A 16791-nucleotide genomic window follows, 5' to 3' on the forward strand; every position below is an offset into this window, starting at 1 on the left:
GAGTATTACAAACAGGGCCAGGTGCAGTGGCTCATGCCTGTAATCCCAGCACTTTGGGAGGCCGAGGTGGGTGGATCACCTGAGGTCAGGAGTTTGAGACCAGCCTGACCAATATGGTGAAACCCCATCTCTACTAAAACTACAAAAATTAGCCAGGTGTGGTGGTATATGCCTGTAATCCCAGCTACTCGGGAGGCTGAGCCATGAGAATTGCTTGAACCCAGGAGGTGGAGGTTGCAGTGAGCCGAGATCATGCCACTGCACTCCACCCTGGGTGACAGAGTGAGACTGTCTCAAAAAAAGAAAAAAAAAAAGGTATTACAAAAAGGAGCCTGATTTAGAGATTTCTTTCTGAAAGATAAATAGGAATTATTGAGGCAAAGTAAGTTAGTTCTGGAGAAGGGACAGCTAACATGAAGCCCAAAGGCAAGGAATAAAAATGGGGGCAAAACTGCAAGAGGGCCAGAGTGGCTGTGGTGGTGTGCAGAGCCAGGGAGGGAGGCAGGGCTGAACTGGCAGTGCCTTCTACCCCAAGTTAAGGATCGTATCATGTATCCTGGCAGTGAAGGGGAGTATCATTATGGTTGAAGTAGCAGAGTGACAGACTTACATTGGCCTGGCACGGTGGCTCATGCCTGTAATCCCAGCACTTTGAGAGGCCGAGGAATGCGGATCACCTGAGGTCAGGTGTTCGAGACCAGCTTGGCCAACATGGTGAAACCCCATCTCTACTAAAATTACAAAAATAGCTGGGCATGGTGGCTTGTGCCTATAATCCCAGCTACTCGGGATGTTGAGGCAGGAGAATCACTTGAACCCAGGAGGTGGAGGTTGCAGTGAGCCGAGATTTCACCATTGCACTCCAGCCTGGGCGACAAGAGTGTAACTCCGTCTCAAAATAATAATAATAATAATAATAATTATAGCTTCTCATCGAACAATAGCCTGGAAGGTGGCAAGAGCAGCCATAGGAACACCAGTTAGGAGAGACAGCATAGCTGCTCTCAGGCCGACAGGTAGGTGGGAACCTAGAACAAGTCATGGTGGAGGAGGTGGAGAGAAACATTTAGGAGGTAAAATCAATGATATTTGGTAATTACTGGATAAAGAGTATGAGAGAAGAGAAAATAGCATCATTCTCCAAGATAGAAAACTGGATCAGGCTGAGCTTAGGGGAAGACAATCATGAGTTTAGTGGTAGCTATGTCCTTTGAGGTTTAGATACATGTTCAGTGGGCAAGCAATTCAGAGGAACACCAGGGCAGAGATACGAATTTAAGACTCATCAGCACATGGTCCATCTGGTAACTGGGGTTAGCACAGCAAGAAGAGCTTGTTCAAAACACTTTTTGTGTATGTGTAGGGAATGGAGTTTGGGGCTGGACACTTTTTTTTAAATTTTAGATAAGATCTCACTCTGTTGCCCAGGCTGGAGTGCTGTTGCAATCATGGCTTACTACAGCCTCAACTTTCTGGGCTCAAGTGATCCTCCCACCTCAGCCTCCCAAAGTGTTGGAATTACAGCGACTGCACCCAGCCTAAGAACACATTTCTAAATTCATTCCCACTTCATGAAGATCCAAAATAGGCTGCCAATCTAGCTTAGGGGTGTTGAGAGAAGAGATAATATACTCTGTATAATAAGTCATAAGGTAGTCTTACAAATGAATCAAGGGATCTACAGAAGAGAGATATCTAGTTTCTCTCTCAGAACATCAAAGTCTGTTAAGGGTTTCGGCTCAATATTTATATAAGTGTTTTGTTCTCAGAGAATTTCAATTCTGCCTTTTACCTTAGCACATTCCTGTGTTCTCTCCTGGATTCTCCCACCTGTGAGGTTGCTGGGAGGCTAGGAGGCACATGGGTCCTCACTGTAACATTGGGATGATCCCTGTTTGATGACAAGCTAAGCCCAGCCTTTGGTACATAGTACTCTACAAATGAAGGCCGTTATTATTGCCTGTTCTACACCTGAACAGGCAATACTGAAGTCCAGAGAGATGAAGTGACTTGCCTAACGTTGCTAGTTAGTTGCAAAGCCAGAGCAAGAACCAGGCCTTCGGAGTCCCACTGTTACCATCATGCCATGCAGCATAAAGGAGGTATTTCTTTCTTTTTTGTTTTTTTGAGATGGAGTCTTGCTCTGTCGCCCAGGCTGGAGCGCAGTGGCGCGATCTCGGCTCACTGCAACCTCTGCCTCCCGGGTTCAAGCAATTCTCCTGCCTCAGCCTCCAAGTAGCCAGGATTACATCTGCACACCACCACGCCTGTCTAATTTTAGTATTTTTAGTAGAGATGGGGTTTCACCATGTTAGCCAGGCTGGTCTCAAACTCCTGACCTTAGGTGATCTGCCCACCTTGCCCTCCCAAAGTGCTATTACAAGCATGAGCCACCACGCCCGGCCAATAAAGGAGGTGTTTCTAAAGGAGGACAGCCAATGTTATTGAACCAGAGGATTGATGGAAGGCAGAAATGGATTGCTAATTTTAAATAGACAGGCTCAAGACAGCCCCATTATGGTAGAAGCAGTCAAAGAAGGCTTAGATTCTTTTGTAAAAATCAGTTTTCTGTGTTTTTTTTTTTGAGACAGAGCCTCTTTCTGTTGCCCAGGCTGAAGTGCAGTGGCACAAGCTTGGCTCACTGCAACCTCCGCCTCCCGAGTTCAAGCAATTCTGCTGTCTCAACCTCCTTAGTAGCTGGGAGTACAGGCGCACACCATCACGCCTGGCTAATTTTTGTATTTTTAGTAGAGATAGGGTTTCACCATATTGGCCAGGCTGGTCTCCAACTCCTGACTTCAGGTGATCGACCTGCCTCTGCCTCCCGAAGTGCTGGGATTACAGGCATAAGACGCTGCGCCTAGCCTGTGGCTGATTTTTTTGTTTTGTTTTTTGAGATGGGGTTTCACTCTTGTTGCCCAGGATGGAGTGCAATGGTACAATCTCGGCTCACTGCAACCTCCACCTCCCTGGTTCAAGCAATTCTCCTGCCTCAACCTCCCAAGTAGCTGGGATTACAGGCGTGCGCCACCATACCCGGCTAATTTGTTTTTGTATTTTTAGTTGAGACAGGGTTTCACCAGATTGGTCAGGTTGGTCTCAAACTCCTGACCTCAGGTGATCCACCCGCCTCAGCCTCCCAAAGTGCTGGGATTATAGGCATGAGCCACCACACCTGGACTGAAGCTGATTTTTTTTCTTTTTTTTTTCTGAGATGGAGTCTTGCTCTGTTGCCCAAGCTGGAGTGCAGTGGCACGATCTCGGTTCACTGCAAACTCTGCCTCCTGGGTTCACGCCATTCTCCTTCCTCAGCCTCCCGAGTAGCTGGGACTACAGGCGCCTGCCATCACGCCCGGCTAATTTTAGTATTTTTAGTAGAGACGGGGTTTCACTGTGTTAGCCAGGATGGTCTCGATCTCCTGACCTTGTGATCTGCCCGCCTTGGCCTCCCAAAGTGCTGGGATTACAGGCATGAGCCACCGTGCCCGGCCGGCCTGTAGCTGATTTTTTAATCATGGCAGTAGTATACATTCTTGTGGGAGAGCTGAGTTCAGTGTCATGCGGGAGTGTAGGAGAGGTTTTCAGATCTGTCTGCTCCAATCTTGCAAGGTGAGCCAGTGACAACAGTGGGGTGGTGGGTCTGGCTGCAGGCAGAGCAAGATAGTAATCTAAGTATTTGTGCACTGATGAGTAAACAACAGGGAGGTGGATGTAGGCATGGGTGAGGCTGGTAATCAGCTGGCAGGACTGCAGAGTTCAAGAACAGGACCAATGGAAAGATACAAGTCCACTAGGATGGGTAGTCCCTGCTATCTAGCCTGAGGGGTCAGAGTCCAGCAGTCTTGACAAAGCAGAAGAGCCAGCCTGGCTGGACCAGAGAGAGCAAAGACCTAGGACATAGCAGCCACAGCTGTGAGGAACCTGGCGGGAGGGTGCTACAAACAGATTTGGGGTATGGCAGCTCTTCCCCAACCACTGATCCCCAAATCATTTATATTTACTCTCTTCTTCCAAAACCAAGTACTCAGCCAAGTGCGGTGGCTCATGCCTGTAATCCCAGGCACTTTGGGAGGCCAAGGCGGGCAGATTGCTTGAGCCCAGGAGTTTGAGACCAGCCTGGGCAACAAAGTGAGACCCTGTCTCTACAAAAAATACAAAAATTAGCCCGGTGTGGTGGCGTGCACCTGTAGTCCCAGCTACCCGGGAGGGTGAGGTGGGAGGACTGCTTGAGCCCAGGAGATTGGGGCTGCAGGTGATCTGTGATTGTGTCACCACACTCCAGCCTGGGTGACAGAGCAGGAGGACCCTGTCTCAACCTCCCCGCCAAAACAAAAAGAACCCCCAAACCAAAACCAAACACTTCACTACCCTGCCTCAGGGAGTGGGGAAGGCTTCCAGGAACCTTAAGGAGAGAATGCCCAGGGTGGGAGGCAAATCTATTGACAAGTTAGAGACTGGAGCATCAGACCCCCCTGAGGTTGAAATTCATCTATAGGTGTTTACTAAGAAGCTGTTTAATTCAGGGCTCTCTGTGGGAGTCAATAAAATGTTCCCTAGGGCAACTCCACCTTAGCAGAGCGGCCTAAGTATTAAAGGAAACACACAGGTCTCACCTCTACCCTGTCTACCTCTTGGTGCTTAGAGGAGCAGAGATGAAGGCAGAGAGATGCTGTTTTATAGCAACTTTAATTAGGGACTCTTAACTGAGTGTGCCTTGAGGGTATTTAGCTTGCCTTAAACCGTATCATTATCATCTTAGTGCTGGGAACAAAGGTCATTTCAGTGAATTCCTTCATCTTATGGCTGAAGACACACAAGGCTTAGAAAGGTAGTGACTCCAGTTGTGATTTCTTAGCCAAGAGTAAAAAGGTAAAATTGTGCTATCTAATCTTCTGGATCATTCACAGGATGACAGAAGCTGGTACAAGTTGTTTATACAAATATTTTTTGACTCAAAAAGCTAGGCAAAATTTAGTTCTGAATTTGATCTTTGGCATTCCTAGTGTCTTCTTTTGGAATCCTTCCCCCGACCTCAGTTGTACCTTCTGCCGCTACCCTCCCGCTCTAAGCAAAACCTGCTCCTACAAAATAATCTGACTGACACATTCACGGAAGAATATAAAAAACTGATGAGGATTAACAAGTTGTCTTTTCTTTTCTTTTTTTGAGACAGAGTCTCATTCTGTTGCCCAAGCTGGAGTGCAGTGGCATCATCTTGGCTCACTGCAGCCTCCACCTCCCAGGTTCAAGCTATTCTCCTGCCTCAGGCTCCCGAGTAGCTGAGAATACAGGTTCCCACCATCATGCCTGCTAATTTTTTGTATTGTTAGTAGAGATGGGGTTTCACCATGTTGGCCAGGCTGGTCTCGAACTCATGACCTCAGGTGATCCACCTGCCTTGGCCTCCCAAAGTGCTGGGATTACAGGCATGAGCCACTACGCCTGGCCAACAAGTTGCCTTTTAACTGGGAACCAAACCTGTAAGCCAAGAGTGATGAAGCTATCCATAATGGTAAAACTGTGGCCAACTGTAAGTGTTAATAGTTTACCTTGCAGGTCTGGGAGTTGAAAGCTGACAAGAGGGCTTTATAGTATACCTGAAACTCAAGGAATACTCAAGGAAGAAAGTCAGTATGGTGCAGTGGAACGTATGTTGGAATCAAGTGACCTTGTTTTTTTTTTTTTTTTTTTGAGACAGAGTCCTGCTGTGTTGCCCAGGCTGGAGTGCAGTGGCGCGATCTCGCTCACTGCAATCTCCGCCTCCCAAGTTGAAGCAATTCTCCTGCCTCAGCCTCCGGAGTAGCTGGGATTACAGGCGCCTGCCACCACACCAGGCTAATTTTTGTGTTTTTAGTGGAGACAGGGTTTCACCATGTTGGCCAGGCTGGTCTCGAACTCCTGACCTCAAGTGATCCACTCGCCTTGGCCTCCCAGTGTTGGGATTACAGGTGTGAGCCAACGCGCCCGGCCTGACTTTCTTAAACTTTAGCTGCATCATGTGAAAATGAGAACATTCAAATCCGCCTCAGTTCCTTTCTAAGTGCCACAGCAGTATATGGAAATTAGATTCCTGCTTTGCTCCATCCATTAGGGCTGGATTGGGCCCTACTTCCCTTGCAGGCAGTCTGTTAACTTGAGCCAAAGCAAAGTAGGGCCCAGGAGGGAGACTTCTCCTGAGGGTGACAGGTTTTTGCTAGAAGAGTTGTATGTCCTGTGACAGCAATAAAATCTTTTTTTTGAGACAGGGTCTTTCTTGTTCTCTCACTCAGGCTGGAGTACAACGGCACTATCTTGGCTTACTGCAACCTCTGCCACCTGGGCTCAAGTGATCCTGCCACCTCAGCCTCCTCAGTAACTGGGACTATAGGCGTGCACCACCACGCCTGGCTAACTTTTGTATTTTTTTGGTAGAGACGGGGTTTCACCATGTTGCCCAGGCTGGTCTTGAACTCCTGAACTCAAGCAATCTGCCTGACTTGGCCTCCCAAAATACTGGAATTACAGACGTGAGCCACCACACCTGGGCCTAATAAAATCTCATTTACCCAGACTTGAGCAGATACCCTTATAGGGCTCATCTGCTTACTTTGTGGGCAGCTTGGATTCACTATTTTAAGTGGAGGTAAATGAACAACCTACTTTGTTCTGTTTTTTTTTGAGATGGAAAACTGTTGCCCAGGTTGGAGTACAGTGGCACAGTCTCAGCTCACTGCAACCTCTGCCTCCTGGGTTCAAGCGATTCTCCTGCCTCAGCCTCCAGAGTAGCTGGGATTACAGGCGTGTGCCACCATACCTGCCTAATTTGTTTTCAGTATACTTTCATATGTAATATTATTTTCATTTCCATAAAAGCAAGTGAAAATTTGCCTTTAAGAAATGTTTCTGGCTGGGGGTGGTGGCTCATGCTTATAATCCCAGCACTTTGGGAGGCCAAGACGGGTGGACTGTTTGAGCTCAGGGGTTCCAGACCTGCCTGGGCAACATGGTGAAACTTGATCTCTACAAAAAATACAAAAATTAGCCAGGTATGGTGGTGCATGCCTGTGGTCCCAGCTACTCGGGAGGCTGAGGTGGGAGGATTGCTTGAATCCAGGTTGAGGCTGGAGTGAGCTGAGATTGTGCCACTGCACTCCAGCCTGTGTGACAGAGCAAGACCGTTTCAAAAAACAAAACAACAAAAAACAACGGCCAGGCATGGTGGCTCACGCCTGTAATCCCAGCATTTTGGGAGGTCAGGGCAGGCAGATCACTTGAGGCCAGGAGTTCGAGACCAGCCCGGCCAACAAGGCAAAACCTCATCTCTACTAAAAATACAAAAATTAGCTGGGCATGGTGCCAGGTGCCTGTAGTCCTAGCTACTCAGTAGGCTGAGGCAGAGTTGTTTGAATCTGGGAGGTGGAGGTTGCAGTGAGCCGAGATCGTGCGCCACTGCTCTCCAGCCTGGGGAACACAGTAAGACACTGTCTTAAAAAAAAAAAAAGAAAAGTTCCCCATTTAATAGAGAGGAAACTAAGGCTTGGAAAGAGGAGTCCTAATTCTTATTTGGGCTAATGTGAACTTGACCCTTGTACAAAGAAAATCTCAATCTACCACACTACTATCTTTTTCATTGTTAAAAATTCAGGGATCAGGCCAGGTGTGCTGGCTCACATCTGTAATCCCAGCACTTTGGGAGACCAAGTAGGGTGCATCACTTGAGGTCAGGAGTTCGAGACTAGCCTGGCCAACATGGTAAAATCCCGTCTCTACTAAAAACACAAAAGTTACCAGGGCATGGTGGCGCATGCCTCTAATCTCAGCTCCTTGGGAGGCTGAGGCAGGAGAATCGCTTGAAACCAGGAGGCGGAGGTTGCAGTGAATTGAGTTCACGCCACTACACTCCAGCCTGGGCAACAGAACAAGACATGGTCTGGGGGAAAAAAAAAAAAATCAGGGATAAACCTCTGGAATACCAAAATACCATACTCTCCTCCTCTCCATCCCTTTCCTGGCTCTCCTGACATTGCTTCTGTTTACTCTTCATTTATTTGATTATACACCACATCTATATGACTCATCAGAGCAAACGGTGCCTGAGGGTGAGGGAGGAGGGAAGGATATGTGACCTTTGCCCTCTGGTCCCTCTCTTCTTCTAGGAACACCTGTCCATTGAAGATTTCACTCAGGTCTTTGGGATGACTCCAGCTGCCTTCTCTGCTCTGCCTCGATGGAAGCAACAAAACCTCAAGAAAGAAAAAGGACTATTTTGAGAAGAGTAGCTGTGGTTGTAAAGCAGTACCCTACCCTGATTGTAGGGTCTCATTTTCTCACCGATATTAGTCCTACACCAATTGAAGTGAAATTTTGCAGTTGTGCCTATGAGCACAAACTTCCGTGGCAAATGCCAGTTTTGTTTAATAATGTACCTATTCCTTCAGAAAGATGATACCCCAAAAGGAGCCTATGGTCCTCATTTCAACTTCTAAGGTCGCTAGATTGTTTCTATCCTGAGGTATTGCATCAATTTTAATACTCCTATAGTTTCCTCTTCTTAGAAGAGCACAAACACTCCATGGAACATTAGAGTTCTGAGGCACTACCCTAGCTTGTCCTCTATCATGACTCATTTTTTATCTATGGCAGGTAGGCTGAAGCACTTTGCAGGTTTACATCTTCCCCAGAGTAGCAGCTTTTCCTTTTCACATATACTTTCCTTACTGCCTTACTCAGTGGGTAAGCTAAACGGCTGAAGGAGAGTTGAATGGTCCACAAGACTACCCTCTTAGGAGGTTTCACAAATTCCAAACAGTACCAGTGAGAGCAGCACTTCCACTGGGGCTAGGCTTGAGACCTAAAGGCAAGTATGAAATGCATATGCTACTTCACTCCCTCTCCCAACCCTTAATAAAGAGGCAAAGCAAGAGCCTAGTGAAGGCCAATGCTAGGTTTACAAACTTACCCAGAAGCCTCTGCAAAGCTTCACAGGCTCCTCAGATGAAAATAACAGGAATCAATGGGGACTAGGGCCAAACACTGGTTTGCCATTCTGTTCCTTTTAAGAAGTAACAGTGCTGCAAGGAAGTCCACGTCAGAAAGCCAACAGAAGGTGATTTCCACAACTTTGAACAGGTTGTTATAAGTATCAGCAAGAATGTGTCCTTTTCAGAAATAACAGTCAAATCAATAGAAGGTTAATAAAGGCTTTAATTTCATACACACAAAAAAACTCTATGCATAATTTAAAAAGGAAACAAAAACAAAGAAAAACCGTAAAGGATACAGAGGAACAGTTCTGCTAAAACACAGATAAAAGTGCCGCTCCATACAAAACATAAAGAATCAGAATCAAAAGTCACTCTGAACATAAAGAAAAAAAATCATCTCACAAATAATGTGGCCACAGCTGCCAGAAAACCTGGTAGTGGCTCAATTAGGCAAAGTGTAGGAATCTCATTTTTGTTTTTCTCTCAAGTTTAAAGAAACAACAATGACAATAGGCCAGAGAAGTTAGGGAGGGAAAGAAAAGCTCAAATGGAGGGAAACCTGGGGACAAGAGGTGTGCACACCCACATGTGGTCTCACTCTTCACACAGGCCCACTATTTTTGAAGTAGACCAGTTTAGTTGACTGTTCTTCTTCGTTCTGGCATCTGACTGGACCAACCTGGAACCTGGTCCAGACCCTCACCCACTCTATTCTTATGCCAATGGACATATCTATACTTTGAACCTCTGTACTTTTAAGAAAAGTCCAATGTTACAAAATCAAATGCTTATATTCAGACTGGCACACTTTTTAAATAAAAACTCCATACACCTCAGACATATAGCACACATGGAGACAACTTACTAATTGTGTGTAAGTATGATACAATGAATGAGACTGCCTGAAGTCTAGTAATCAAAGCATGCCATAAGGTGAATGATTGTGGTGAAACACAGCAAAATAATTGCCACAAAACTTACAAGGCCTAACAAATTAGAATTTTCCAATAAAAAATATATATTTTTTCAGATGTTAATAAGACATATCAGTAGAGACAAAATTAGGATTTTGAAGTAATGCAATAAAAAGATGTTAGAGGGCAGAAGTCTATTTAGATTTTGTATACACTTGCAAGAGTGCATTACTCAGTATAAAGCAAAATAGGGAGGAAAAAGACATCCATCCATTTTATTGGAACACTTTTATGTGACTTGAATCTGGTGTTGGGTTGTTGATTTTTGTAAAAATCTCCTATATATACAAAATCCATATGTACTTGGAGATCCAGCTGTTTCCCTCTGTTTAAAACAAAAGACCACCTCAGGGGGTCAATTAAATTAAAAAGGCCCTCCAACCCCCCAAAATGGGATAACTAAGAGTATCTACTGCAGTCATTTCAGAGGACAGAGAAGGAAAATATTTTTATTTGCTTTAATATAACCTCTTTTCAGTAGATCACAAATGAGTTTACAAACTACTTTTTTTTCTCTTTAATTTAGGTGTTTGCAGATAATTTTCATTATACAACTATATCCGTAGCTGTATGTGTGTATAGTTACATAATGGTAACTATACACGATACAGAAGAATCAGTAAATTCATGGATTATTTTGCTGAGGTTTTAAATTTTAAAGCCTCTGTTTCAGAATTTTACACTTGATCAAGGAGAAAAATAAATGTGTAGTCTAACATTTGCTTTCTGGAGTTAATTAACTGATCTGTAAGAACCACTGCATATGTCTTAAAATGTAAACATATTTACATTTGTTGTATTTGTTATTGAGCTTTTAAGGTTAGGCCCAGAATGAACAGACCATAGCAAGTAAACAAATAATTTTTAGAATCAAAGTATTAATAGAAGACCAGTTCATGGATTTGCTTATTCTATCCTGCTGAGACAAAACTCATGAGTGTGCACACACATGTGAATATATCCCTATGAAACAGTCTATCTTCTCATAGGCTTAAATGATAGTCATGGCTATTAAAAAAATTAACAGCATCCACCCACATGCAACTTTCCAACCTTCAGTACTATTAGGGGATTAAAATCAACAAATATGAAGTTTAGTTTATTTTTCCCTTAAAATTCCAACAAAGATCAAAAGGTTGTATCTAGAACTAATTGCCATCAAGTTCCAATTCAATGTCATTTAAAGTAATGTAACCACACATTTGGTATTTTCAATAGGAAGGTTAATTAGGTATTGTGCAAACTGCCTGCAACGGAAGCACTCAGTCCTTATCTAACTTGTCCCTTCCTGGCCCCAACATGCTAACTGCCCCAACCCCAATTCTGGGCAAACTGATCACAATGTGCAAAAAATAATATATTATCTATTTATAATTTTAAAATATATACAGCCAGCTCAAAAAAAACAACAAACCCCATCAACATAGTCCAGCTGAAATCTCCACTGGTAGTCAAAGAAGTAGATTAAAGGAGTAAAGGAAGGAGAAGGCTGATAGGGCCACAAGAATGGACAGACATCAAGTAAAATTTGAGTCCCAAACATGCAAGTACATGAGCAGTGAGATAACTTATATATTCCAATAACCTATTTTCAACAACTCCTTCCCAAGACATGAAGATCAAATCAGGTTTCTGAGGTAAGTGTACTTCTAAACCATACACACATGAAAGCTATGAAAGCAATTCAAATGAGGCTGCTTCATGAGGCAATCTAGACTTATGGCATTATTTCTACTTTTCTCCATGTTTTAATTGCAGCCTGCACTTTAAATCTTTCCCAATAATTTTTAACAGTGCCTCTCAAATGCAAAGACACGTAAAAGAATTAATAACTAGCCAAAGAATTTTATCACCGCTTCACTCATTTATAAGAAAACCAATTATTTCCAAGCAAAATCAAACCAAACCAAAGAGGCTCCTGGTAGAAATGAAACAAAACTTTAAAGCTAGTTTTAAAACAAATATTTTCCTCTGCTCTAAACTACTCTGGCGTTTTCTACCACTCTACCATTTTGGAACATTCATTACAATAAGGTATATAGGTAGATGGTAGGAGGCAAAGCATTTATCAGTAGTTGAGCAAAACTGCTGAGGCCATTTATAATTCAAAGAATGAAAACTTAGAATAGGTTACTACATTAGAATACATTCAAGTTCCAAGAGTAGGACTGGAGCTCTCTTAAGGCAATCTTTCAGAAAAGATGTTGCATCTTCTGTGATGATGGTTTGTGTTTTTTTTGTTTTTGTTTTTTTTAATGAGATGGAGTCTCACTCTGTCACTCAGACTGCAGTGCAATGATGCGATCTCAGCTCACTGCAACCTCTGCCTCCTGGGTTCAAGTGATTCTCTCATGTGATGGTGGGTTTTTAAATGTTTTTTCCTTCTGAAAACCTGATGTGGTTTTGTCCCTACCTCTGAGAACTAAAGAATAATCCCCTTGTTTATAATAAAAGAAAAAACACGAAAGAATACAATGATGGTTTCATTTTTCTATATTTAACTCTGTGTGATCCTAATGATATCTGGGCTCACAAAATTATTTTGTGGACAGAATTCCATCCTCAAAAGAATTCTTTATATGGTTTCATAAGCTGCTTAACCAAGCTGGTTACGTCAGCTAAGTGACTAGCATAGCACTTAATGTTGCCGCTCTACTTTGCCTCAACTCAGAGCACCTAAAAAGTAGATAAATATATTATGCACCTTTGTTATTTGTTAGTTCTTGGGATTACCTAAGCCAATCACATTTTAATTGCAACCCTATTTTAAGGGCAAAGCCAGACAGTAAATGGTTAAATGCCCACGGTTTGTCCTATAGCTCAAGTACTTAATTTCATACTTGCAATAGGGCTTTTAGCTTTAGTGGTCCAGAATTTTAGCTTTACCAGACGAACACTCTTCTTATCCTCCCTATGTTTGAGAGACAGAGATGCTAGCATTCTTCCTTATCCCTAAGTTATTCCTGCTGGGGAGTCCCAATTGGAGAAATATTATCTTTCTACTTGTTTAAAGTTTTGGTTGCAATCCATTAGGGTAATGCTGCTCCATGGCAGAATGACAAAAAAGAAAAAAGATTCTATCTTTACCACCATAATAATGATGATGATATATGATGAACATACTGTGTGAAGAAATCTCCTTAGAGAAAACAAAGTATATAAGAAATATCAAATGTGGGACTGTAACATATTCCAAAGCACCAACAATCCATTTCTTGGGACTGCATGTAAACAGCAAAGACATCACAAATTCATGAAATTTGCAGACAACAACAACAAAAAAACAGCTCCTCAAGTCAGGTGACAGCAATGACCCTCTCTTGCAAAGAGAACAAACTGTCATTAGTGTAACATGAAGAGCTGGCTTTCCAGTGAATTTTACTAATAAGGAAACACAAAAGGTTACAGACTTGAGTGAAACTACTCAAGGAACATAAAAGCTAAAAGCCAACTGGTAAGTATGTCTTCACACATTTCTCAGGTGAATGGACTCTTTGACACCTTCATTTCTTCTCCAAACTGCTGTGCTATTAATTTTGAGCAGGCATATTCTGGTGGCTCATCCTAACTCTTTAAGGCTCCATTCATCCCGTGTGTGTGTGTGTGTGTGTGTCTGTGTGTGTGTATACACACATACACAGATATATATTTACAACATGTATTCCTAAGACAAAAGAAGTGCCACTCATAGGAGAAAAAGAGGATAATCAGCTACAGATGTGAGACCAAAGTTTCCATAAAATAGCATGGAGCATTCTACGTTACTCCAATTTTTGTCTTTTGGTTTGGCCCTGAGCTGTTTGTTGCTCCCGCATCAAGTAGAATTCCAAATTCTCCTTCAGCAGAGGAAAGGTGAGGTGGGCAGCAGTAACAAATATGCAGTGCATGCTGCCAACCCAGGAGTTTGTTCCTCACGAGGCCTGACGGGTAGTCTTCCCCACTTCCGTGCTAAGTGACTGAGAGTTCTTTTCTGTTTCCAGCAGCTCATCAAAGATCTCCCTTAAGATTAAAACAAGCAAAAAATAAAACTGGAAATTTAGTAAGCAGAACCAAAGAATAGGCAGGAGAAAAAGTAAAATAAAATTGATATGGATAAGGCCTTCACAATTCCATTTCATGCCTGTATTTTATTTAAAAAGCAGCTCACTCATTTGATCTTAACCCTTTGAATGCTGATTTTTAAGAATAGAGGGGAATTGACAATAGTTAGCTTTAATGAACATGCTAGGTAATTCCCGTCCATATAAATCAGATCTTCTAGCTGATAAAACTGGATGACCAAAAATATTTATGACAGGACATCTTCTATCATAAAACAAACTGTCTTAACTTCCATACCTAGATACAACTGTGTAATGAGCAATTAATGCTGAGTTATGAGAGAAAATATTCTGGACTTACAAGGAAATATCAAGAGATAGACCCTAACCAAAGATGACAAAAACCAAAAATTTTCAACCAATCGACTGATGGGAACATTTTATCCTCAAAGGGAAAAAAAAAAAAAAAGAGTTCAGGTGATTTTTAACTCATTATTTAGAATCTGGCAAAGTTTCTTACTTGTGCATATAAAAGAAGATGTAGCCACTCCGATCTCGATCACTCTGCACGGCAGCCTCTTGGATTTTTGATACCTCCAGGTCATTGTAAGTAAACCACGCTTGCTTCTTAATGTCATATACATCACTAATGTAATGACCTGAAACAAATAACATCTTAAAATCAAGGTTTTTAAAAACACACCGAAGCTGGGCGCGATGGCTCACGCCTGTAATCCCAGCACTTTGGGAGGCTGAGGCAGGCGGATCACGAGGTCAGGAGTTTGAGACCAGCCTCACCAACATGGTGAAGCCCCGTCTCTACTAAAAATACAAAAATTAGCCGGGCATGGTGGCGTGCGCCTGTAGTCCCAGCTACTCAGGAGGCTGAGGCAGGAGGATTGTTTGAACCCAGGAGGTGGAGGCTGCAGTGAACCGAGATAGCACCACTGCACTCCAGCCTGGGTGACAGAGTGAGACTCCATCTCAAAAAAATAAATAAAAACACGTTGAATTTATCTCAGGTGCAGGAAGTTTGAGAAAGAAAAAAAGCTACCACATTCACCTTATCCTCAACACTGTGTCTAAAACCCATTGAAAAAACATACAGGCCAGGCACAGTGGCTCACTCCTATAATCCCAGCACTTTGGGAGGCCAAGGCAGGAGGACTGCTTGAGGCCAGGAGTTTGAAACCAGCTTGGGCAACAAAGCAAGAACCCGTCCATACAAAAAATTTTAAAAAATTATTCAGGTGTGGTGGCATGCACGTGTAGTCGCAGCTACTCAGCAGGCTGAGGGAGGAGGATCTCTTGAGCTCCTGAGCCCAGGAATTCAGTGCTGCAATGAGCTAATGATGGTGCCACTGCACTCCAGCCTGGTGACAGAGTAAGACCCTGTCTCTTGAAAAAAAAAAAAAGAAAAAAGAAGAAAAAAATATTTGTATATACACAGAGAATCAAGGAGGCATATGCTACACTGGTACACCACTTTTGATTAATGTATTTTGTTCAGGGGAATTTAGGTCACTTATGAATTGAGAAATCAAAACAGTTACACCTATTAACACAATGCACATTGAGTGTGATCAAAGTAGATTTCAAAGATTTTCTTGAAAAACTTATACTTCATGGGCTGGGCATGGTCGCTCACGTCTGTAATCCCAGCACTTTGGGAGGCCAAGGTGGGTGGATCTCTTGATCCCAGGAGTTCAAGACCAGCCTGGCCAATACGGTGAAACCCCATCTCTACTAAAAATGCAAAAATTAGCTGGGTGTGGTGGTGCATGCCTGTAATCCCAGCTACTTGGGAGGCTGAGACAGCAGAATCACTTGGACCCAGGAGGTGGAGGCTGCAGTGAGCCGAGATTGTGCCACTACACTCCATCCTGGGCAACAGAGTGAGACTGGATCTCAAAAAAAAAAAAAAAAAAGAAAGAAAAAGAAAAACACACTTCACAAAGCTAGGCAAAGAGCAATATAATAAAGAGCAAATGCTGACTGGTTCATTTATAAAATGCTGAAATCATGATGGCTATTCACCTGAAGAAGAAGTGCTACCAATGTGACTGACAACACTGATGAGCCGGTACGAATGAGGCAGATTTCCTGTCTGGAAAACAGAAGTGGGTATAACTTTTAAGTCTTCATTTGAATAAAAGCAAAACACTGAATATAAATTTATTATCAAAGCTGACATGGCTAAGCTTTGGTATGTGGCATAGTAAGAATCAATTAAAAAATCTGTTCATACCCTTTGACCCAAGAATTCCACCCTCAACTAAGAATTTATTCTAAGGAAATAAGTCAAAAGAAGAGTATATGTATCGAATTATTTACTGTGGCATTATCTGGTGAAAAGCTGGAACCAACAATATATCCAATAATAGCTAACTGGTTAGTATATCAATTCAATATAATAATGTTCAGTTATATAAAAAAACTACAGGGATCAGGAACATGTTAACCTTTTTTCCAAACCCATATGAATGCACATAGTAACTATAACTCTATTAAAAAACAGTTACGTTAAGAGTTAGGCATTGGACAATAGAACAAAAATGTTAAAAAGAGTTGCTATGTTGCTGTAGGGATCAGAGTGAACTTTTATATTTTAAAAAATATGATTAAAATATTTTTGGTAAAATAAAGCAAAACTGAAAAAGTGATATTCATGCACTGCAGACAGCACTATAAGGTAAAATTTGGGGAAGGAAGGCCAGGCGCGGGGGCTCACGCCTGTAATCCCAGCACTTTGGGAGGCCAAAGTGGGCAGATCACGAGGTCAGGAGATTGAGACCATCCTGGCTAACACAGTGA

At 42.8% G+C, this 16791-nt stretch overlaps 2 protein-coding genes across 11 annotated transcripts in view; one reads left to right on the forward strand and one right to left on the reverse strand.

Moving 5' to 3' along the window:
* VIL1 (villin 1) overlaps nucleotides 1-11239 on the forward strand; it is a 33286-nt gene extending 22047 nt beyond the window's left edge. The window contains exon 20 of the mRNA XM_004033205.5: nucleotides 8136-11239. Within this exon, the coding sequence (XP_004033253.2) occupies nucleotides 8136-8249 (114 nt within the window). The 3' untranslated portion in view covers nucleotides 8250-11239. The remainder of the gene's footprint in view (nucleotides 1-8135) is intronic.
* USP37 (ubiquitin specific peptidase 37) overlaps nucleotides 9164-16791 on the reverse strand; it is a 119118-nt gene continuing 111490 nt past the window's right edge. For 5 of the 10 annotated variants that reach the window (XM_055379588.2, XM_055379586.2, XM_055379587.2 and 2 more), the window contains 3 exons: nucleotides 16015-16084; nucleotides 14498-14636; nucleotides 9164-13936 (listed from right to left, as the gene is read on the reverse strand). In XM_055379588.2, the coding sequence (XP_055235563.1) occupies nucleotides 13849-13936; nucleotides 14498-14636; nucleotides 16015-16084 (297 nt within the window). In that variant the 3' untranslated portion in view covers nucleotides 9164-13848. The remainder of the gene's footprint in view (nucleotides 13937-14497; nucleotides 14637-16014; nucleotides 16085-16791) is intronic. The other 5 variants (XM_055379579.2, XM_055379577.2, XM_055379583.2 and 2 more) reach the window with 1 other exon arrangement.

This window comes from Gorilla gorilla, chromosome 11, assembly GCF_029281585.2.
Source record: "Gorilla gorilla gorilla isolate KB3781 chromosome 11, NHGRI_mGorGor1-v2.1_pri, whole genome shotgun sequence".
Lineage (NCBI taxonomy): Eukaryota > Metazoa > Chordata > Mammalia > Primates > Hominidae > Gorilla > Gorilla gorilla.